Here is a 24,228-nt window from a genome sequence, read left to right as displayed (position 1 = left end):
GGTCTCTTACAATTTGCCGTAACAGAACAAAAACCATCTCTTAAACGAGAGGCATCAAAGTTGATCTTAATTTTACCATACTTGGGGGGATCCAAGTAATAAGATTACATTTTTTCTTTCTATGATGTGATCCGGTTTATCTATAAGCTCTTGAAATTCTGAAAGCGCCTTGCCCGCCTTCTCGGCAATAAGCAGGGGATGATCCTCTTTGTTTTCAAATATTTTCTTATTCATATTCTTCCATATTTGCTATATAATGAACACACACTTTTCTTTCAAAAATTTTTTCTTCCTAATATCCCTAACCCCACACCAAACACAGTCCTCAACGAGTTACGGCAAATGGGGTCATATTTTTCATACCACGCTCACCAAACACCCCCTTACGAGTTACGGCATTTTTATGAACTCGAGAGGCTCTCGGTCCAAACCAAGTAGTTTTGGGAGTTTGGTGTCAAAGTGCCAAACGTCTCCATCACTCCATCGTGCGGCCCAGCACGAAAGAGATAACGTTTATCGCAATTCTCCGTTAGGGTAATACAACGGACGCCGTCATCCAATAAGAATGGAATCGATCGACCTCTATTTGCTTCACAAGAACTCCGTTGCTGTTGTTCATTAGAGCACCTGCTCTGAATCCCGAATTGCCTGATTCCTGAATCTTGATAACTATTCTAATAGTAAGAAAACCCTAGACCGTTCTCCTCCGTCGGCGTCTCTGGTTTAGGGTTTAAGCTTTTGGATTAAACAAATTTTATCAGTTGCAGCAGAGTTTCAGGTGTGGATTTATTTAGACGAGGCTGACGAGCTTAACATCTGGTTATGCTACATTATTCTCATTTCCCTATCGTTGATGCATTCTATTTTACTTTGTTGCCGCTGATTTATATTGAGCATTTTATCCGAATGTATCATAACTGAAGGCAACATTCCCCAATGATTTTCTGATTTGCTACATTTTTTACTTCCTTCCATCTCTCTTTCCCCTTTTCCATCGTTCACGTCATTTTCACTTTTGAGGACTGTGTCTGTGCACCAGGTCGATTTTTGCCTCCCAGGGTCAGGTTTTCCGCTATGTGAACTTGAACATAAAAGCAAGATCCTTTTTTTTTTCTTATCGTGCTTCATGAATTTCATGCCATCCTTATTTAAAGAGTACATCTTCTTTGGCTTCTGTTAGAATGTTTCGACCATTTTATATAGATTGTTACTATCGATCTGGAACTGCAAACAATTTATGGAAGTGTGTATTTACACGGAACGAAAACACTTCATTTTGGCTTTTCATACAATTTGAATGCACATGTTGCCAATGTGACAAACTCATTACAGTATTCACATCGTTTCTAGATGCTCCCATAACTTGTTTGAATGAAGAAGGTAACATTACCTGTTAAACATATGTGATGTAACCGTTTCTGGTCACTTATCATTTTTTCATGTATCAATTTTTTGGCTAAGTATCTCGTCAGTGACGTCTGCTCCCAAGTGGCCTGTGACTCAGAGGTTTGAAGTGGAGCTCCTGAGTGGCGAGCTTTCTCGTGGCAAGCTACCTAGTGGCGAACTGCCTAGTGGTGAGCTACCTGGTAGCAAACTACCTTGATGAACTGCTTGGTGGTGAGCTATCTGGTGGCGAACTGCCTTGATGCCGAGCTCCCTAGTGTAGTGCAACCCGACTTCTACCCGCAGGAGGTGATCTGACTACCAGTAACAATGGGAACTGAACTGACTACTCCCTGCTGGCGATGATCTGTTCATCTTTGTAAGCGGTGGGAGCTGAGGGACCTGCGAGAACTAAATCAGAGAACCCGAGGGTGTTTACCCGGCGAGGACACTCCGATGGCTAAGTTAGCACTTAGTGGAGAGCTGAGAATGATATTAGAGAATGAAAGAGCTAGAGAGTAGAGGTTGCCTATCATCTCTTATTGCTTCTCTTCGCCCCTGGGGGGTGAGGTATTTATATACTAGAGTCCTCGTGGGTTAGGTGGAGCAATTCCTGGATTCCCGTTGTGATGGGACCTGCTTTCGTTTTAGGTGGGCATAAAGCCACCAACTGGTAAGGTTGCCCATTTCCGCCTGAATCGAGGAGTGGGTGAACTAATATAGCCATTACAAGTCACAATCCCGTAAAATGCGGGGTACGGAGTGGTGTGTTTCTCGAGGTTGTCAGGTTAGTGCATGGGCTAGGCCGCCAGTTCGCGCCAGGGCCAGGCTGCCAGTTTGTGCCAGGGCCAGGTCGCGCTAGGGCCAGGCCGCCAGCTCGTGCCAGGGGCAGGCTACGCTTGGTGGGACACCATGAACTTAGCAAAGGCAAGTTGTTGTCAAAGTGGTCCCGGGTGTCGCCTAGTTGTTCTGAGGTGCCAGGCTACATGAGGGTGAGCTGCCTAATTGTCAAGAGGCTGCACTTGGTTGGCATGAGGTGCCAGGTGTCATAATGTCATTGGAGGGCCAAATCCACCCTCATCAGTATGGACCATTTTTTGCTCTAGTTGATCAAGTGTCTCAGTTGAAGAACTGCATTGGCAACCAGGAGTTCCTGTGCTGAAGTTCTTAAGGATTAAAGCCGTTAACATCCATTAGGTATTTTTTGTCGTTATTATTTAAGAGGTGGATAACTTCTGTCTTCTTTTCTTTCTGGTTGAACAGGGGACTTTGGGTCAACATGGGATTTGACAACGAGTGTATACTGAATATTCAATCACTTGCCGGTGAATATTTCTGCCCTGTTTGTCGTCTGCTAGTCTACCCAAATGAAGCGATACAATCACAATGCACACATTTATACTGTAAACCCTGCCTAACCTACATAGTAAGCACTACACGAGCCTGCCCCTATGATGGCTATTTGGTAACGGAAGCGGATTCCAAGGTTTTCCCTCCCCTCTTTCCAAATTTTATTCTGTCTAAGCTTTTTTTCTATGTACTGCACAATGAATCAATGTTTTATGCTTTGCAGCCTCTGATTGAATCAAATAAAGCACTAGCTGAAACCATAGGCAAAATAGCTGTTCACTGCCTTTATCATAGAAGTGGATGTACCTGGCAGGGTGCATTGTCAGAATGCACATCTCATTGTGCTGGATGTGCCTATGGCAATTCACCTGTTGTATGCAACAGGTGCGGGACCCAAATCGTGCATCGCCAAGTACAGGAACATGCACAGAACTGCCCGGTGAGCATAAAAAGCTACTCTTATATCTGTCATCTGCCTCATGGGGTTGGTTATTGCTTCTGATGAATATTTGTGTAATAAAAACAGGGTGTGCAGCTTCAAGTACAGCAGGCAGAGGGTTCTCAGGATGCATCGACAGCTCCAATTACAACATCTGCAGCTGAGCAGAATCAAGCTGTTCCTCAAACAGGGCTGCCAGCTTCTCAAGGTCAGCCCACACAGACTACTGTAGCTCTGTATTCGGGACAGGAACAAAGTCAAGCAAGTACAAATGCTCAATCTCAAGTTGTAAATCAGACTATTCCAACTCCTGAACAATGGTATCAGCAACAACAACAATATCAACAATACTATCAGCAGTATCCTGGATATGACCCTTATCAACAACACTATCACCAGTATGATCCTTATCAACAAGCTCACCATCAATATCAACAACAGCATCCTCTGCATGCACAGGGTCAGCATCAATCTCAGGTTTACATGCAACCCCAACTCCAACCACATCCTCATCCTCAGCCCCAGCCCCAGCTCCAACTTCAGCCACAACCTCAGCCCCAGCCCCAGTCCCAACCTCAGCCTCACCCACAGGTCCAACCTCCAGCCCAGCCCCAACCCCATCCTCAGCCTCTTGCACACGTGCAGGTGCCTGTGACTGTGCAACCTCAAATGCAGTCACATGTTAATTCACCACAGCAGCTTCACCCCACTGCACAGTCACATGCTCAAATCCAGCAACAGACTCATCCACCACCCCAGGGGCACCAACATCCTCAGCAATATCCTCAACCTCAGTCTCAAACGCAACCTCATTTGGTTCCATCTCATGGGCAGAAAAATCCACAAATACAACATCAACAACCTCATCACCAGATTCAACATCCTCAATCTCAACCTCAACCACAACCACAATCCCATTCTCAACCTCATCCCCTGCCTATCTCCCAGCACCATCCCCAAGGTCCTGCACACCAACAGGTGCAACCACAGCCTCAGCATCATCCCCATATTCAGCTCCAACCTCAACCGCAGCCCCAGCCCCAACCACAACCTCAGCCACAAAATCCATTAGTCCATTCTGTGACAGGTCACCAGTCCTATGTGCAACCTCAGCATCAGCAGATGCCTCCAATTGCTCCACAACAACATCCTGCCCATGTGCATGCTCAGCAGCAACCTGGTGTACCTCACCAAGTGCCTCAACATCATGTTCAAATGCCAAGTCAATTTCCTCCCCAGCAACCACATCATATTCGTCCACCCCAAACTCATGTTCATGTGCACCAGCAACAGCCAGCCATGCTGCTCCAACAAGGTCAACATTCAAACTTAGTTCCTGCTCAACAGCAGCCTGTGCATCCTCACATCTCTCAACCAGGTCAACAGCCTGTGGTCCATCAGCACCCAGGTTTGCAGCCACCTCAACAGAAACAACAAACTATGCCACAACAACAGTCACAACAGTTGTATAATCATTCCTCCCAAGGGCATTTGCAGCATTCTCAGCCTTTTCCAGGACAAACGCCTGCTTTGATTCACAGTCAACCTCATCAGCAAGGTGCTTTCATGCAGCAGCAGCCCATGCAGCCTCACTTGCGCCCTCAAGTTCAACCACCTGTTCAGCAGCTTTCTCAGAACCTGCAACACCAGATTCAGAATAATGCAGGAAGACCCCTGATACCAAGTCAAGGAGGGGCACAGCAACCATTCCTTCTTTCAACTGGTGGAGCTACAGGAGTGGGGCAGGTGAAGCCGGTACATCCTAGTGCAAATCAGCCTTCTCCAAATAAAAGTTATCCTCTAGGAACTGTCATCCATCCACAATTGTCTTCTGAACAAGTTGGTTACATACAACAACCTGTACTTGCACAATCTGGCAGCCAAAATGTTCTATTTCCTGTTTTGCATGCTCAGCAGCCTGTTTCAAATGGACAGATTTCTACTCAAGCCACCATGAAATCAACCTTATTTGATAAGCAAGGAGTTGCTTTGACTGAGAAAAGTACACATGAAGTCAACACTGAAACCCCTCAGGATATAGGTGGAAAGGAGACAAATGTCTCAGTGGCTATGTCTTATGAAACTGCAGGTTCGATTGAATCAAAGGTGACAAAGTCTGAAAAGGATTTGAAGCCCTTGGATGATGAGGGGAAGCCAATCCATAGTGATGAAGATAAAGGTAACCAGCTGGACACGACTGTCAAAGAGACTGTAGATTCCTCAGAGAGGCTGGAGGCACAGGCGAAGACCCATGTGCCAGAAGATGGTCCAGACGAGTCTGTAATTAAGGAGATGGTGAAAGAAGAGGCGGCTGATAAGTCATTGGAGCCATCATTAGGTCATAAAGATGATATAGTGGAAGACAGCGAAGATAAAAAAATTCAGGATGCCTCAGTTCATAAACAGCAAAACGAGATTCCTGAAAGACAAGATGAAAAGTCACAGAAGGATGCAATAGATGCTGATATCAGTGGTCAAGGTGTTGGTGGTGAAAGGGGGATCTTGAAGTCTCCTCATATGAATAAAGATCCTTTGCTACAGTCTTCTCACCAAGGTCTTGCTCCAAATCATGGACAGATATTATTTCATACTGGTAACGAGGAAAGAGTCCTGCCCCAGGCTCAGTTTCCTAGGCAAGGTCCCAATATAGATGATTATAGGGGCTTGCTTCCATCTGGTCAGGTGCAGGGTAAGGGCCTTCTGCAACCTCATCTAGGTCCAGGTCCTGATCAACAGCTTCCTGTGCATTATGGGCCTCCTCATCAGCAGCGGCTTCCTGTACCTGACCGTATGTTACAGTCTTCAATGCCCCCACAACATCAAATGCAGCCTCCAACCCATATGAGGCCTCAAGGACCCATTGGACATCTAAATCCACAAGGGCACCTTCCAATTCCACAAGAGCAGATGCAGCCATTATTGTCAAAACAGCCTCATGGTACTTTCAATCATGAACTTCAGTCTGGTAGCTTTCCAGGTCCAGGACCCTCATCTTCATCTGGGAGGGGACCAATTAATTTAGGTCCTCCAAGAAGTTTGGAAGCACACCATATTGCTCATCAAGTCTATCATAATCTAGGCAATACACCCCCTACCCATACTGGTGGCCCAAGAATTCCTCATGGAGAGCCTGTAAGAGGTCCACCATTGGTTGGGCCAACTCCTGGGATATTTGATTCTCAAGGAGGTGCACTGCCAAGAGGAGTACCACATAGTATGGAAGGTCAGCCGCATGGTGCCAATCCCATGGAAGCTGAAATGCTTGCAAATAAGAGGCCTGGATACTTTGATGGTAGACAACCTGACTCGCATCTTCCCGACTCTGCAGAGAGGGTACCATTTGGGCAGCCTTCTGGAATACAGGGCAATATGATGAAGATCAATGGCATCCCAGACAAGGTTTTGTCTGGTGGGGTGCCAGATCCGTTCTTTCCTCATGGTTTGTCAGAGGAAAGATTTAAGACTTTGCCAGAGGAGAGATACAAACACTTACCAGAGGAAGTATTCAATCCATTGCCAGAGGAACGCTTCAAGCCTTTCCCATTGCAACCTGGTAGGCACCTTATTAATCGAAGAGAATTTGAAGATGATCTCAAACAATTTCCAAGACCAGCTCATCTTGATGCTGAATCCGTGTCGAAGTTTGAGAGATACTTATCCTCAAGACCTCTTGACGGGGGTTCTCATGGTTTTGGCATGGATGCTTCAAGAAGATCTCTTGATAGAGCACCTGGAGTTGGGCGTGATGCGGGATCCAAACTGGATGGCAGTGCTAGTGCTGCCTCTTCGAGGCTGTTGCCCTCTTATCAACCTGGTGGTTCATCAGTGCATTCATTGGACTTGGGTGAAAGATTAAGGCCAGTTGGTCTCCATGACGATAACATTGGGAGAAAGTCAGATCCTGCTGGGGTTCCTTCCGATTTCCTTAGACCTGTTTCTGAATTTGGTCGGCATCGTATGGATGGTTTGCCTCCTCTAAGAAGCCCTGGTAGAGAATACCCTGGCATTCCTTCAAGTAGATTTGGGGGCACATCACGCCTGGATAATATTGATGAGAGGGAATCACATGCATTTGGTGAACGATCTAAACCTTTTAATCTTCCTCCAGAACCAATTGGTAGTGCATTTCATGAAGGTAGGTTTTTGCGACGGGGTGAGCCTGATGGTCCTGGTAATATGCGAATTGGTGAACAGATTCTGTCTGGTGGTTTGCCTCATTTGAGGGGTGGTGATTTGGCAGGTTCTGATATACTGCCTAGCCACTTACGTAGCCGTGAGCCTCTTGTATCTGGTGGTTTGAGTCATTTGCGGGATGGAGAGCATGTAGGTCCTCGTGGCTTGCTCAGTCATCTACGTATGGGTGAGCCAGCTGGTTTTGGTGCCCTTCCTGCACATTTACGGATGGGTGAACTGGCAGGGACTGGGAATTTGTCTTCACATCTTCATATTGGCGAATCAATTGGTGGAGGTAACTTGCTAACAAATTCACGATGTGGTGAGCTTGGTTTTGGGGTCAACTATCCTGTTCAAGGACATCCAAGTGATAGTGGATTTTACCCTGTAAGTGTTAGTTTGAGCTTATAATTAGTGATTGTCATCAATTCCTGCTGGTGTGCTAAGTTTGTTTCCTTCATTAGTTGTTTGTCTGCGTGCAGTATAGATCAGGTGTTTGCATTGCAAACCTCAAGTATTTTTTCATAGATTTTTCAGTATTTACGTTCATCTCTTTCAATCTTATCAGGGAGACAGAGAGTTATTTGATCACTCAAGAAAGAGGAAGCCTGGTAGCATGGGTTGGTGTCGTATATGTAAATTGGACTGTGAAACTGTGGAGGGTCTTGACCTTCACTCACAAACAAGAGAGCATCAAAAGATGGCCATGGATATGGTCTTAAGCATCAAGAAGGATAATGCAAAGAAACAGAAACTGTATGCTCCATCTATTGATTCCATTATGATTTTTCATTAGAATTTGGATGTTGATTTTTTTCCTTCATGAGAAGAACTGATCATTGCTTTTATCCATGTGTTGTTTTGCAATTATGCAGAGCATCAGATGACCATACCTCAGGTGAAGATGCAAGCAAGTCCAGAAAGGTTACTTTTGAGAGTCGTGGAAACAAACATTAGATCTCATAGTTACTTCAACATGCATCTAATTGCCAATGTTTGAGAAATTGATTGGTTGCTGACCGGAATTCATTTTGTTTTGTTTCTTCAGTAATTTTGCATCAGATATGAAGACATTTAGGTGATTTACCCTCCTACATCTGCCTTATGTTTCTGGAGTGGTTTATGCTAGCTATTATTGGTTCAACTTGCTGCTATGCTTAATGGAGATGCCTTTTTGGAACTGGAGTTCTCTTGCGAGTTAATTTTGTTTTGTTTATAGCTGTGACTTCTTTAGCCTGCAATGGAATAGGCTTATATCAACTTAACTGCTTCTTGTTTTGTTGGTAGTGTTACTAAAGTGCTAGTCTTTTGCTCTTTTGGTATTTGCCTGCTACTGTATCTAGTCCATTCCATTGCAGTATGCATTGTATCTTTGGATACATAAATATTTAAGTTAAATTGGAGGTCTATGTGAGGCTTATTATGATAATTACATACTTAATAGCTTAATACAGTGTTTTCTACTTTGTGTGGCCTTCTACCTGGACATGGCCTCTTTCCAAAGTCCAAACTATTAATTAAAGCTTTGTTGTATCAAATTCACAATGTCAACTCAATTCAGCTAAGTCTTGTCCCAACTATATGGGTCAGCTACATGAACTCTTTAATGCCAGTCCATTCTTTTCGAATGAAATGACAATTCAGGAACCATACTATTAATAGAGGCAAAAAGTTTTAATGTGCTTACTAGACACAACTTTTTCCTTTATCCAAGATTGTGAATTGGCATCTGCAGTGCAAGACAAGCTCAACACTGGTAGGGTTTTTGTTGTCACAATTTCTTGCTACTATTTCTTTGGTTCAAAAATTGGCCAGGTTTTAATGTCCTTTATCTTCCTTTCATTTCTTCTGCCTGTCTTGTATTTGGAGTTGGTGTAAATTATACTTGGTGGAAAAATACCTACCGTGGATGGTAGTTTTGTCAACAAGTTAATCTTTGTTTCATTATACTTGTCCCTCTTTCTTGCATTCCTTCTCTGTTAATCTCTTTTCCATCCTGCCATATGAGTGACCCACTATTAGATTGATGTGGGAGTGAATTTGATGCCTCAGATGTGGTGTATTGGAGTTCCAAGTTGGGCCTTACTCACTGTACAATCTTGATTGCCTTATTCTGTAGTCATGGACCTCATGGCTATGTTCATATAATTGTTATACTTGTCATTTCATTATTATTGCTTGGTTAATGCATATTTCCTGTCTTCTATGCCCTTTTTTTTCTTCTTCATATTGTTTATCCTTCTTGTGAAATTAGATCCATCATTTCTAAAAATAGAATAACATTGTGCCCTAAGCACTGGATTGACATGGACTTTATGATTTTGACTTGTTCTACAATATTCCCTTTTCAAATTTCTTAATTCTACTTTGGTATATTGGATGAGCCATACATGACATTCTGATCTTTTTTTATCCCTCTTTCCAATTTCTTCACTGTTTTGTGTTTTTTTTTTCTAATTTATGTACCTGATCCGACAAAATCTGCATGTGTCATCAAGAATCTCAGATGAGGGTATGAATTAATAATGACCACATTTTTTAATCAATAACCAGAATTTATTAATTTGAGAAAAAAGAGTACAATTACAATAGCTTGCAGACAGTCAGTGAAAGACAAAACCACTTTTCTCTTCCCTATTTATTATTTCTTTTTCTTACACTTGTGCAGTTGTGCCCAAGAAAAAGATGATCTCTCCCCACCTCTTGTTTAGTTAATATATCTGCCATATATTAACAGTTCTTTTAACCTATTGCGGTTTCACTTTCGTATCCTAAATAATGATCATAGTGCTTGGTTTTAGGTTCTATCTTGTATTGTTACAACCATTGGGTATTCATTTATTTTTTGATGAATACCAGTAGGCATTTTTTTGGCACTGAGTAGTTACTAAAATTTTTTATCTTTTCCCTATTTTCTATGTTATGACATTATTTAATGTCCCTTTACTTTCTGACCTTCCCTGTTTAAATTAAGCTGTGGCGTTTGGAGCCTCTCTTAACATTTTATGTGAGGGGTCTTTCTTGTGAGTTGTGAAAGGAAAAAATGGAAAACAAGCTTTGTGTTCCTCCCAATAAATGTTTTTTCCTATTATGGGTATCGTGGTTTCAGAAAGTGGAATCAACCCCCTCTTTTTGCTTTGATTCAGAGTATAAGAATCATATAGGTTGGATATGTTGCATGGAAGAAAGATTTGAAAATAACCATGGCAACTTCCGGCTTCATGGTTAATCATCAAAATGGTAGAAAAGATCACCATTTATCACCATCATCATGTAAACCTATTTTCTGACTATATGGGTGTCTGCTATATTAATCCTGGCCTACCATTCTGTTCTGTTCAGTGTCATATCCGTTGTTAAATTATGGACCCTTAGCTATGTTAAAATATGAAAGTTTTGGTAGTTAAGGCATTGAGTACTACATTAAAAAGTTTGCAGCCAAACAATAGAGTTTCTTTGGTCTAAATTATATATTGAAATTTTTTAGAGAGTGTATTCATGGAAAATAACTTTGAAAGTGCTTTATATTAGTAGGATATACAAAGCGGTAGTTGGAGCATTTTCATCTACTATATTGTAATTAATTTTTATTTTATTTTGTTTTGCATGATTTGGCATTTTGACACCATTATCTCCTGTATGATATGTGGAAGAAAAGAATTACCAGGAGGGCTTAAGACTGGGGCCACTTGTATCTCTCTAACTTCCAAAAGAGGTTGATCAACTACAACCATGGAAACTTAGTTGGCATTAAGTTCTTTCATGAGAATCAACTGTTAGAAAATTGAACCTTGGTGCCCTTTTTTCATGATTAGTAGCTCAAAATTTCATTGAAAGAGGAAAAAAACATAGCTTACATGGAATCCTGAGTGGTAGGAGATCTTGTGGATTTGCAAGCACACATTGTAGACATGGGTTGCAAGAAAAACTAAGAATCTAATATCATATACAACATTGGTCCAATAAAAGATATACAGATGAAACAATATTCCTGCCTATTTGATTATTCAAATACTTGATCTAAGGTCGTATTTTGATAACAATTATAAATTTGAGATGCGTTTGGATAGGAACATTTGGAAATATTTAGGGATAGTTGAATATGAATAATGGGCAGTCATTATTTGTTGTAGGCATTGGGCTAATTGGTGTTGTTAATGACATGAAACTGTACTTCATCTTCCTAGAGTTGTTGAAGGAAATTTACAGAAGAGATGTTCAAGATAAAAGGTACCAACCAAGCCATTCAAGTGCTACTTTCCAAAGGAAAAATCTGAACAAAGTTGTAAAGAGCCACTCAACTTATGAAAGATCAGAGAGGAGCGCTTTTAAACATAAACCCTTAGTTCACATCTTGAGCTTTTTCCCAGGTCTTTAGCTACTGCAAGGCATAGTTTTCAAGGTGCCAAGGCGAGGCTAGGCGACAGGGGGGCGCCTTGTCACCTAGTTGCCTAGGCGCCCGCCTAGGTGATGGATATTTTAAAGTAAAAATCACATATCCTGGGGTAGTTTCCCTAGGTTCCATAACCAACTTTCTTTAATAACTATCCATAATTTTCATAAGAAAATTATAAACTTCATGTTTATGTTTAGAAAATCAACATATTTATGAGAAGAAAAAGAAGGAAAGAAAATTCAAAAAATATAGGGGCTGAACCCCTATTTTTGTTGTAGGAAATGAAGAATAGAAAAAAGAAGAAGATGTGGAAGAAGAAATGTGTTGATTAGACAAAATTTTAAGTTCTTCCCTTATTGGTTCAGATTTTGAAGTCGTTGAGGGTTCAATAAAGCAGTTAGCAATGTTTGTGTTGATTAAACCCTAACAAATAAGAAAATAATAAAAATAAATTAGTTTATAAACACAAAAAATGAATATTTTTCTTTAATAATGTCTATTTTATAATTATAATATAAAAAAATAACAATATAAAGGTATTTTATTACGCAGTATGCAAAACTGCTTGGCGACTGGGCCTAGGCGTTGCCTTGACAACTATGCTGACAGAATAGTATATATAGTATAGTTGAGTATGTTGGCACTGTTCATACATAGGTGGTTAGTTTCTGCTATCCTTATTCCCTACATATGGTTTTTATTAATGAATGTGAAATCATTAGACATGATGTATCTGTTGGCTCTAGGTCAGTAAATGGTCATGATGACTCTAACATAGAGAAGTCGGATATGGTATCATGAATCTGATGAAGGCATTCCTAATATGTTGCTCCCCTTCATTATTTCTGAGCTGAAAAGGTCTTTAATTTGGAAGTAGTTTTTTTGTTAGCTGATCAACTTGTGGAAGGTGGGTAAATAAGGTTTGTGCAATTAATACCCGAAGCTGTCTGTTAGAATTTTTGACATTTAGTTATTTCTCTTTGAAAGGTTTGTTCACTGTTTGCTGGTGGTTATTGATCTGGATTTCTGTTTTGCTGGGAACTATGAAGGGCTATATCCAGAAAGTGTTGGCCATATGTGGTGACTTTATAAGAAAAAGTGTTGACACAATCTTCTACTGTTTGAATTAAGAGTCGTAGGAAATCAGATATGAGATGGTAGCTGATAATTGGGCAAATGTTTTATTCTATTTGGTATTGGCATATGCTGTGATCTTAAGGTTAGGTTTTTGATAATGAGAAGATCATTAATATTCTACTGTTTTTGAGAGTTATGTCTTTTTTGACTACTTTGCAGTAGTATTCAAGTTTTTCTGTTGTGTCTATTGATTATGGTGAGGTTTTATGCTATTTGAAGTTGGACCGTACTGGCTTGAGATTGCACATCATTTTTTAAACATGCCTATGGCCCTGGAGTAAAAAGCTGAATATTCTTGTGTTATGAGATTGCACATCATCTTGGAAAGCTGGAAGGAAAATGCTTAGGGGGCTTTAATACCCAAGCCCCAAGTTGTACTGGATTTTCATTTTTCACTGTAAAGGAGCTTTATCCCACTGTCACAAACATGGTTACTAGTTTGCCATTCTTACGGGCTCTTCTCATGGTTTTCTTTCTTTTTTTTTTTTTTTTTTTTTTTTTACTTTTTGCATTAGTTCTCTATGCTCTTTTTGATCACTAACAGAACAAATATTAAAAAAAATGGAGAAAGTACAGAGAGTGAACATGTAAAAGGCCAAGACCAGTCTGCACTCCCAGCAACCCTCCCAAAAAATAATAAAATAAAATGTAAGAAGAACAAGCATCAACCTCAAGCCCATAAGTCTGCCAACAAGTTTAATGATCTGTATACCCACTTGAGCTAGGTGTTCAACCTGGATGCCAAAGACCTTGCCTCTCTAAGAGAATGCAAATACTTCCACACAGAAGATGCATTTCCCATCATCCATCCTTTTGCCACCTGTGAATCTTCAATCTCTGTAGTGGAGTTGCCCTTGGAAACCGCTGATATCAGCCCTTTAAAAAGAGTTAACTTTTCAACATTTATTGAAGTCATATTCTGAATTGGGTCTGAATATTTTTGATCAAATTGGGTCTGAATATTAGTTTATCACCTTTTTTTGTTGTGGAAAGCCCTTCCTATCACTGGTGGGTCCTGTGTTACCTATGCTACAAACTTCAAAGTTAAGCTTTGAGAAGAGATTGTTGCCATTCTTCTAATTCAAGAGAACGTTGCTGCATGTCAGCCCTGAATGATGTCCTTTGTACTGTATGCTTGTAACTTGTCAAGTGTCTTGAACCATCAAACTATTCTTGCTTCACTTGTCTCTATAACAGCGTCTTCACTGTCTGTCTTATTCTTTAAAATTTCGTTTCGTTCTTTCTTCTTGTTTATTGTTATCCCTTGCTAACCATAGAACAGTGATTTGAAGAGATATCCACATCTTCCCCTGAGGACAAAAGAAGAGGATGTGAATAGGCTCTTTGTCTATTGGTGGAATCCACCTAAAGAATGCTCCCAAATGCTAGAAACAGAAGAGTAGGGGATTAACAAATGGCAGTTATTTCATAGGGAGTTTTACAATGAATACACCTACAAAAAGAATATCCTTCTAAATCAAGAAATCTCATATATACTAGTTTAAGGTGAATAACCTTCCAGAAAAATGTCGATAGCCTTGGACAAGTTGACGTTAGCCAGGCTAGCAAATTGTATAGGTGGCCACAACTGAGAATTTTTTTAGTATTTAATTATAAATAAAACAATGTTGCACTTAACCCTGACCAAATCCCTGTATGAAATCTTATTGAGTTGCCACCCACCCAATCACCCATATTTGGTTTGAGGGGCAGTTATTGAGGATTCTTAAAAACAATGAATAAGGCTTGAGAACTTGTAATATTGAGCAAGCCTGTGGTACCCAACTTGCATTCCTATGTTTTCTGTTGAATCTGCTCCCTAATTGCACAAGTCCACCAGCCGCTTTGTTACTCAATAATGTTGTATGCACCATGAACCATTTTAGCCAACATTTGATTAATAAAATCTGAGGACTTTATCTTTTCTGTAATCCTTAAGCTTTAGGTTCATTGCATTGTCCTCCGGTCCCGTAGATTTTTTTGGATGAATTTGGTCCTCTGAGACTAAACCTGCTAAAGTTTGTTTCAGTTTTGTTCATAATACATAGAACTGAAATGGGAGCAATGCGATGAGAAGTAATGGATAAAACTTATTGCTCTATTGATGACCGGGGTAGTACATTGGTTAAAAACCTTGGAGAAACTGGGTTGTGGTGGCCAGTAGCATTTCCAAGAAGGATAAATTTAGTTTGGGTACCTCCTTTGCAAGGTTATTTGAAGCTAAATTTTGATGGGAGTAGGTAATCCAGGCCCTTCTGGAATAGGAGGGGTAGTGAGAGAGACTAGGATGGAAATGTCTTGGCTGATTGAGAGACTCTAAGGTAGTTGTGGACTTGGGGTGGTTGAATGATCTGGACACTATCATCTGGAGCTATAGGGATTAAATTAAGAAGTTCAAGTGGCTAATAAGAAGTATGAATTTGAGAATAAAATGGGGTCAGAGATCAGGAAATGATATAGATGTTTCTTTAGCCAAACAAGGGGCAAATTGGGATATGGTTTATTGGGCTCAGTAGTAATCTGTTTGTTTCTTTAGTTTGTAATTTTACTACTATTGTGGGAAGGTTTGCAGATTGCACCTCTCTAAGGGTTGCTTGTAGTGATTCATGTCTTTTGATAATAAAATTTTAATTGCTTGTAAAAAAATGAGATTGCTCTAGTATATGGTTTATTTCTCTCTTTGTCATGGCTAAGAAAAGGTGTCTTTTTGAGCTACTAAGGAAACATGAGAAACACTGATTTTGTGTTGTGGAAAATCAATAAAAATTGTTTTACCTTTAATTTTTCTGCAATAAGTTGAGGAATGCTGGTATTTGATGTTGGTTGATCATTTTATCTTAGACTTCTCAATTCATTCTGTCTTGGGTTTGTGTTCGCAAAGCAGACATAGAAATGGTTAGAAGTTCAGCATGATGGGCATGAGTTCACTCCTTTTCTTTTCCTTCTTGGTAAGATTAAGTCCTATGTACATTTATGCTTTTTAGCTAAGTTTTCTTCTTACTCTGAACTCTCCTGGAAATTGTATTCTTGTTCTTAGTCATAATCTTGTCATTGGCAAGCCACTGAAGCTTTTAATTGAAAAAGATCCTGTTCTCTTGTTCAGCTAAAGAAAGTATGCATTTTTCTTGAAACAGCCAAGTAATTAAAATCACCAAAAATTTTTTTGATTAATAATTTCCTGAAAAAATTTGGAAGACAGCAATGCAATGATAATGCAATCTGTTATCCAATTGGTTTGGGTTATTACCTTCTCATCCTAGTTGTAGCACCTTGGAGACTGTTTTATTGGTTTGTTGTTTTAGCTTTCAAAAAGCTTTAGGTTGTGAGTAGCACTTTTTTAAAGGATTGCTTTTAGTTCTAATTGGGGATTACCTTTTTTATATTGTCAGTGCAATAGACATAGGGTCTTAATATCAGACTACCTTGTGTCTATAATCTGAAACAATTTTCAAGCTGTCAAATACTATATTTTCTGCAAACTTTGGTTTTTATTTATTTTATTTTGTTCTGCAATTTATTCTTTTCCTAAAATATGGGTATTTATCTGATCTTGGGTTTTTAAAAATTGAAAAGATTACAATGATGTTTGGCCATTAATGTAAACTGGAAGTAACTAACATGTATGAACCATTGTAATAAAGTCTGCCAGGTGTTGCCTAGGTGTGGCATATATAGGGGGTATTACTCCAATGTTGGTCCTGGCTATCTTGGGTGTTGGAGGGTGGAGTGGATACATACCTGTCCTTTGGCTTTTTCTTGCGAGTGGCTGGTCTCTGACTTGAACCCTTGTTCTCACATTTGTCAATTTGATATTTTAAATGATGTATATATCAGTGTAAGCATATTAACTATTGGATACATAAAGAAATGTTTGGTGAGACTGTGAGAGATACATACACGTCTGTGATGAAAGATAAACATCTGGTGTGACCATGAGAGGTACCTAATGATAGATTCAAATAAGAAAATTGCAGAATGCTTCTCACAGTCAAGGAAACAGGGGGCCATTGACATGGGGAAACATGAATAATTAAGAAAAAAACAAATTACACCATAATAGAGAAATATAATAAAAAACAAGGGAATAAACTTTGAATGAAATTAAAAACACAATATTTTCCCCTTACCATTTATATTAAAAATGGAAAAAAAAGAGCTACATGCATTGATTTAAGAACTGTTCAGTAACTGTTACTATAGGTAGTTATTAACACAGAAGAATACAGTTTCTGAGTAATTTCAAAAAGGCAGAAAGGGGTGATTTGTGAATTGGACCTTGGGAAGGCCTATGCTTATTTGCACCTGGAATTCTTTTTTTCTTTTTCTATAAGGCTGGGTTTTGGAAGGAAATGGATTTGAAGGATGATGGTACTCTGTTCTGATTAGCTGATCCTCTAAGGGATATTTTTAAGGTAACTTGGGTTTAAAATAAGGAAAACCCTCTGTCCTTGGTTGTGTTCATTTTTGTAGTGGATGCTCTTAGCTCTCTTTTAAAGAGAGTTGAAGAGAATGTGATGGAACCTGCCTCCTGAAGTAAATCTGCTTTTTGATCCGTCTTTTTTTGGTTGACCAACAAAGAGAGGGAAAGTAATGTGGGAATGTATTAGGGCAGCTCTCTTATGGACCATTTGGGAGGAAAGAAATGCCAGAATTTTATAGGAGAAGGAGAGAAGCATTGCTGAAATAAAGGATTGTATACTGACAATGGCAATCCTTTGGTTACCCCCATCATCCAAGAAAAATAGAACACAAGCAAGATGGTTACCCCCTCCAGAAGTTGTAAAGTTGAACTTTGATGGGAGCAGTCATGAGTCAAGGCAATCCAGAACCTTCGGGTATAGGAGGGATCTTGAGGAATAAGGATGGTAACATTCTGTCCTTATTCTCAGGTCCAGTGGGTTGGAGACTCTACAAGGGCTGAGATATTAACTGTGGTACAAGGGCTACAGATTTCCAACTAACTTGGAGTGACTAATTTGATAGTAGGGAGACTCTAAGGTGATAATGGGATGGATGTTGGACCCAGAAACTGTTTTTTGGGGATATAAGGACATCATAAAAAAAAGTCAAATGGCTTACAGGAACCATGTCAGTTAGCTTTCAGTGGGTTAGTAGATCGGCAAATGCTTTGGCAGATTCTTTAGCTAAATAAGGGGCTTCAAGGGATTCTCTGTTTTTGGCTAATTTGTAACTGCAATCTGAAAAGAGTTGGGCTTGGAACCACCTTTAAGGGGAGGTAACACCTCATGCCTCCTCTTAGGGTGTTTCATGCTTGTACTATTTCTATCTCTATTTAGTAAAATACCATTCATTCATAAAAGAAAAAAAATCATTGTTGACAGGGAGAGTGGAATGGTCTCTCTTTTGCTTTTTGCGGATGACACGATCATCTTTTGTGAATTCACAAGTGTTGAGGATATGTTGTTGGGTTGAAGAGCATTTGGAATTTACAATTTGATGAAATTGAAGGGAGTAGAAGTATTTTTAATAATTCCTGCTCCCAATTTGATGAAATTACATCTGGGTTTTATTCATAATAGCTTTCAGAACTTACATTATTCTTCTTTCTTAGAGTCCATGATCCTTTTTTGAGTTCTTTTGGGTTAATCGGGTAACATTTGGTCTGAACTTGAATAATTCCAAAGAAGTTTTAATTACACACTTAGGATTTAAAGGATCATAACTCTAGAATATATGTTCAATAAGACGGACACTGAAGGAATTACAAGTACAATTATTTGGGTGCGCAAACATGATCAACATGACAAATGTAAAGTTTGCACACAGGGACCAACTTCAGACACTTGCCCCTTTTAATGGAGGTCATAATACTGTGTTCAACATAAAAAAAATAATATTATGCCCCCTTCTTCATGCTATTAAGTATTCATATGGATGGTTTCTTGTGATTTTTGTTATTTTCATGTTCTGTATGAATCCCTTGTCAGTAATAGGTTGTAGCTTTAATAGTAAAAAAAATATTTTTCTATTTAAAATTCAATTTAATACAATTGAGTATAATAAAAGCTTATTATTATATGGGCTGCAGGCATTTTGTTTTTTCTTCTCTTCAATAACCCTTTGGCCTTCCTCTAGTTCTCCTAGAAACCTTTGTTTAGTCATGCTGTCTGATCATACAGGGAAGGTTCAATTATGTGCTGTTCAAACGTGGACTAGGGAGAGTTAGAATTGTGACTGGCCTCTGAATGGATATGATTCCTCTTGTTCTTCATCCTGAAAAATAAAATGGGCCTTCTGAAGAATTTTGGTATGTTCTTTATACATCTCTTGCCGATGATTGATCTCTTTGGTCGTTCCAAGTGTTGGTCATTCATGCTAGTTCTGTGAGTGAACTTGTTTTGAATTATGATATGAATCCCTCGTTTCACGTCTCAATAGAGGTTGCTTTTCTAGTACCAATTTGGCAAGTTAATAATTTCTTGGATTGTTCCCAACTAGAATCTTTTTTGTTGCTTCTGGGAATCTGGGTTGCAATTTATTTTGTTTCTGTCATGTAACATGTATTTTTACTACTATTTACTGTATCTTGCCTAGTTCACGAAGTTTGGGTAGCCTACCTTTAAACCCAGGTAAACAGAAAATACCGAACATACTAAGAATTACAGTGTAGCCTCCCAGCTGAAAATATTGTCCTAGTTAACTTTCATTCACCTTGTACTTCATAAAATTTTTATATTATAAAGTGCTTTCATAGTAGTACTTTTTTAAAAGGTACAAAGTTTATGTTAGGCCTGAGTTTTTTTTTGGCCCCAGTCCATCTCGAAGCCCAAAAGCTCAAGCTGAATCTGTGCAAATTCTCTGGTTGGGCAGGGCCAAGCTCGGGTTGGGCTCGCCCAAGTTACACCGACTCCTTTTCCCTCAAATTCTTTTAACAAAGCCCTTTCATCGAACAGATCCCTGCTAGGGACAAATTTACACTTTTTTGGGTGAGCTTAAGAACAATTTTGTTTTTCCTTCCAAATTTATTGGTAATAATAAAAACTTTAGGGGTTTTTATAGATCATAATTTTTTCTAGCTTTGTACAGCTGGAGCAGTGACAGGTGTCAGGTGGGGTATCATCTATCACAATACACGGGTGGTACTGTAGCTAAGGTGGGGGTTTGGGACAATAATTTCAGGAAACCAATAAAAAATTGAGGGGGAGCAAACCATAAATTTCCCAAAACCTTATTAGGTACATGGGGCATAAAGAAATCTTCAGAGGTAACAAATTCATCATCATCATCCAAGCCTTATCCCAACTATATGGTTTCTGCTACAAGAATCCTGTTTTGCCATCCTGTTCTGTTTAAAGCCATATCCACTGGGGGGTGATCATTTCTAGCCTGGCACACACACACACACACACACACATATCTATCTATCTATCTATCTATCTATATATATATATATATATGAAAAAAATCTGCCCCCTACTATTCATTTGACAAAAAGAAAGAGTCGGGAGAGAAATTGTATGTCATGGACAATAAATTCAGAAAACCAATAAAAATTTGAGAGGGGGAGCAAACCATAAATTTCCCAAAACCTTATTAGGTACATGGGGTATAAAGAAATCTTCAGAGGTAACATATTCATCATCATCATCCAAGCCTTATCCCACTAGGGGGTGATCATTTCTAGCCTGGCACATAATTTATATATATAATATGAAACAAATCTGCCCCCCTACTATTCATTTGACAAAGAGAAAAAGAGTGGGGAGAGAAATTGTATGTCATGGACAATTGAATTTGAACTTTTACGTTTTAGCTGCTAGTTGTCTGCTGGAATATATGTTCAACATCTTTAGGTTTATTATCAATTTTGGAATCAGTTGCTGAAATGTTCAGATTTTCCCTCTCTCTTGATATTTTATTTTATTTTTCCTGCAAGAGCATCAGTGATGTATGACATCCTTATGTTATCCTTGCACTTCGATTGTTAGTGAAGAAACTTAATGGGGACAGTGCAGTCTGAGATGCTCTTGTTCATTACCTTAAATCATCTGGGTTGATGATGCTATCACTGCGTTATCTACCCGCAATTCCCTCAAGGAATTGAGGATAACTATGACATACTGAAACCCAGGAGCAGTACCTTGAATCACCTTAAGTTTCAGAGTCCCTTAGCATGACAAAGTTTTGAATTTGTCATGTTAAGTATTTAACCAGCTGAAATGAATATAAAAACTTATTCTTGGTTAGTGCAATTTTTCTGTATATGGTTGGGTGTTTCTGTTAATAGGGATTGTAAAAGCCAACTGTTTTGGGCAAATTTATCTTGTGGGTTTGAGATATTGAAATTACTTTGTATGTTGCTTCCAACCAAGGTCTTCATGATCAACAATTTAGGACCTATTCACGTGCTTTGATTTTCTCCTTCGTTTCCACTCCCTTCCAAACCTGGAGTATCTGAAACCACTTTTTTTTTTACTATTTAGGCTGACTTTGTCTACATTATGGGATTTGGCAAGTCTGAACACTACTGGATTGAGTATACTTGTCTGTGCCATGACTGTGTCCTTGTCGTTAAGTGATTATGACAACATGAAGGAGAAAACAGGGAGATTTAGGTGGTAGAGTGTTGAGCAATCGTTAGTTTTATCTAACAGTAAACTTCTGTTAGCTTAAGGAAATTGACCCAGTTAGTTTGTCTTCTAGACCTTTTTATTAGCAAGCAAGTCCTACATTAAAAATGGCTTCCTGACTTGTGAGTTTTTCTGAGTAATGATTCTGGGTGGTTCGCTATTTAGATCTAATTTAAATAATCTCATATGAGATTTCAAGGGCCGTGCAATTGGGTATATGGTTCGAGACTATGCTGAAGTTCCAATGTGCTTGAGAGTGCTTCTGTTTATTTGATGAACAGGACTTGTGTAGGAACTCTTGAAATCTTCCATCATACTGATGATAAAAAAGCTATAGTTATTATTTTCAACTTCATATTACAATAGACTCATTTACCATCCCTTCCCTAAGGCTGTCTAGGGTTTCCTACCCTTCCCTGCCTTTTCTTTCCAACCAAACACAGCCTAAAAGTACCTGTTGACTGATGCACCTAAAACACGTGTTGGATGATTCCTTGCGAATTTAATTGTGCTTTAAGAGGTGTATTTTTTGTGGTCCAACTTGCCACCATAGATATTAATAAAATTTAGGTAAAATATGACTTTCTCGGTTTTTTTTTTTTTTTACATTAAAGTGATGTCTTTTGAAGAGTTAGGTGACTTTTGAAAGTTTCTGAGGTTCCAATTACTCTATTTCCGAAGCGACTTTTGGTTAGACGAGTATTACTAGTGGCATATATGGCATGCAAATTGCATTTGCTTTGGTTAAATGCATGGGAGTGTAGGCAGTAAGTATAGATTCTGGTTTATTTTTGCTTCATCTTTCCCTGTCTTGTAAAGTGGCTCCTACATTAATTATGTGAGAGAATAGAGAGAGGAGGGTTATTTTTTTGGGAGTGTGATAGGAAGCAAGTTGGTGTGGTCTCCGCTTTATGAGTGAGACAAAACAAACAAATTTTGTATCAGCTAGAAGTTCAAATTGAACCGGTACAAAATTTGTATCCGGTACAGATTTGCATGCCCGAGCCTTGTTTTTTTTGTACCTATAAATGGTATTTAGTTGTCTCGGTTGTGTTAACTAATCAAAACCGGGAATAATTAGTCTTGGTGGATCCGGTTCTTTGTTTTTCCTGTAGACGTAGTAGATAGGTTTTGGTAAATGGTAGGTCTTTGTAAAGATTTTTCTAGGCAAGATTGAAGATGCCAGTTGCAAACTTTATTAAAAAAAAAGCTGCGCCTTTCATTGCTTGTGTAATTTAAAAATATTTCAAAATCTCTTTTTAAAAGCCCGGGGTTATGCATCACAATCAGTGATCTGTCCCTGTAGCCGTAGATAGATTCGAATGGGTCAAATGAAGCTTATTTTGGTGATCAAATTGTTGAATTGAAAACTATTAATATGAAAAGCTTAAAATTTATAAGAAATTGTTATATTTATTAATAATAGATACATATTATTTTTAACTATTATTGAAATTAATTGCAATAGATGCTTATTTGGTTCAATTATTTTTAACTATTACTGAATTCAACATTGTTTCTTCGGAAAATAATCCAACTTGATTGATTTGTTGGCTTCGATCATCTAATATGCATTGTACAATAGAGAGGTCTAACCCTTTATTTGAAGTTGTCTCTGCCGTTTCATTTTTTGTTTTAAATTTCTTTTGCTGCGAGGTATATTATATAAATGGGGGGTGGACTTGTGGGTTTTTAGCATCTTCAGGAGGCGACGTTGAATCATCTCGAGCCAAATAATGTTTTGGCTGTTATCATTCTGTTCTGATCCAGTCCTCGATCTATCTTGATTTTACCACTCTGGATGGTACTGTGAACGGTGATAGATTTTATTTTATTTTACTTTATTTCTTTGAAAGCCCAATGGTGTTAACTGTGATCTGCATTGTTGTAAATTGTAACATTTGGTTCACGCTGGGATCTTAGGGCGATCACATGTTTGATAATGTATTATCATGTTGAAGTTCTAAATGTTCTAGAGGTAACGTGTCTCCCTTAACATGGATATTAGTTCTTACGGTGGCATTATCAAAAATCCAATTAAGCCTGTAATCGGGTTGGACTTTTAAGTTATCAGCTGCATCTGACTCCGATTCGATTTGCGTACAGAGCTTCGAGTTCAAACCTGATTGAATTTTTCGGATTTCATCAACTCCGATGGTTTATTCACAAGAAATCATAAGAATCTGAACATCTTGACCATTACTGACTTGATTTTCAAAGAAGATTTTCTTTCTTCTTAACCAAATGCACCAACAAACAGCTACAAAATATGAACAGATGTTTTTTACTTCAGTTTTCTCTCTTGCAAAACCGTTGGTCCGAACACCAAGCTAGTTACCAATAGATTGGAGGGGCCCAGAATCAGGCCTTAGGCTCAAAGAAGATGCAAACCAATACCATTTATCCTCAATGGGATATGGATTTTCTAGATTTCATTGGCAATGTTTGGAGGGAAAAGGGATTTTAGGAGACTGGAATTCCAAGACCGATCCCTATGGTTAATTAACTCTATAACCTTATTTATTGGATAATCCACCGGTCTATCATAGGGAATTTTAAAGTTGGGTGGGTGGGGAAGCTAAGGATCCTTCCAAATGTCCACCTCTTCTCCACTAGCTATCTTACGGACAACATTCCTTTAAAACCTCTCTACTAGCACATACATTTCTCCATCCCCAAGAGCTGCAGTGGGGGGTTTTGGCTCTTAGAAGGAACTGTTCCTTACCAAAGTAACGAGCTTTGTAAGTTTGAGCAAGTAA

At 39.0% G+C, this 24,228-nt stretch overlaps 1 protein-coding gene and 2 non-coding genes across 7 annotated transcripts; all 3 read left to right on the top strand.

Moving 5' to 3' along the window:
- The first annotated feature begins 591 nt into the window (after window positions 1–591).
- LOC148870724 (uncharacterized) lies at window positions 592–23,471 on the top strand. Of its 5 annotated transcripts, none has more exons than XR_016107976.1 (9): window positions 592–778; window positions 2,647–2,869; window positions 2,957–3,172; window positions 3,260–7,732; window positions 7,914–8,101; window positions 8,221–8,423; window positions 15,763–15,826; window positions 19,019–19,146; window positions 23,126–23,471. XR_016107976.1 is itself a non-coding variant. In XM_088973021.1 (7 exons), exons 2-7 carry the CDS (start codon window positions 2,663–2,665, stop codon window positions 8,394–8,396), a joined length of 5,136 nt encoding a protein of 1,711 aa, XP_088829147.1. In that variant the 5' UTR covers window positions 592–778; window positions 2,647–2,662; the 3' UTR covers window positions 8,397–8,525. The 5 variants fall into 5 exon arrangements, 1 of the variants encoding a protein (XP_088829147.1); XR_016107978.1 differs by lacking the exon at window positions 23,126–23,471 and having other exon boundaries at window positions 8,221–8,269; window positions 8,394–8,423; window positions 19,019–19,294; XR_016107975.1 differs by lacking the exon at window positions 23,126–23,471 and having other exon boundaries at window positions 19,019–19,294.
- On the top strand, window positions 20,774–20,866 carry LOC148870726 (small nucleolar RNA snoR26). Its single transcript, XR_016108411.1, has one exon. It is a non-coding gene; the product is annotated as a small nucleolar RNA snoR26 (small nucleolar RNA).
- LOC148870725 (small nucleolar RNA snoR27) lies at window positions 20,887–20,971 on the top strand. The gene has a single exon (XR_016108409.1). It is a non-coding gene; the product is annotated as a small nucleolar RNA snoR27 (small nucleolar RNA).
- Window positions 23,472–24,228: the final 757 nt, after the last annotated feature.

The sequence above is a fragment of the Nelumbo lutea genome, chromosome 2 (genome assembly GCF_056320005.1).
Source record: "Nelumbo lutea isolate HS-2025 chromosome 2, American lotus-T2T, whole genome shotgun sequence".
NCBI lineage: Eukaryota > Viridiplantae > Streptophyta > Magnoliopsida > Proteales > Nelumbonaceae > Nelumbo > Nelumbo lutea.
The sequence above is the reverse complement of the archived record's forward strand: the minus strand, read 5'-3'. Positions and strand labels throughout refer to the sequence as shown.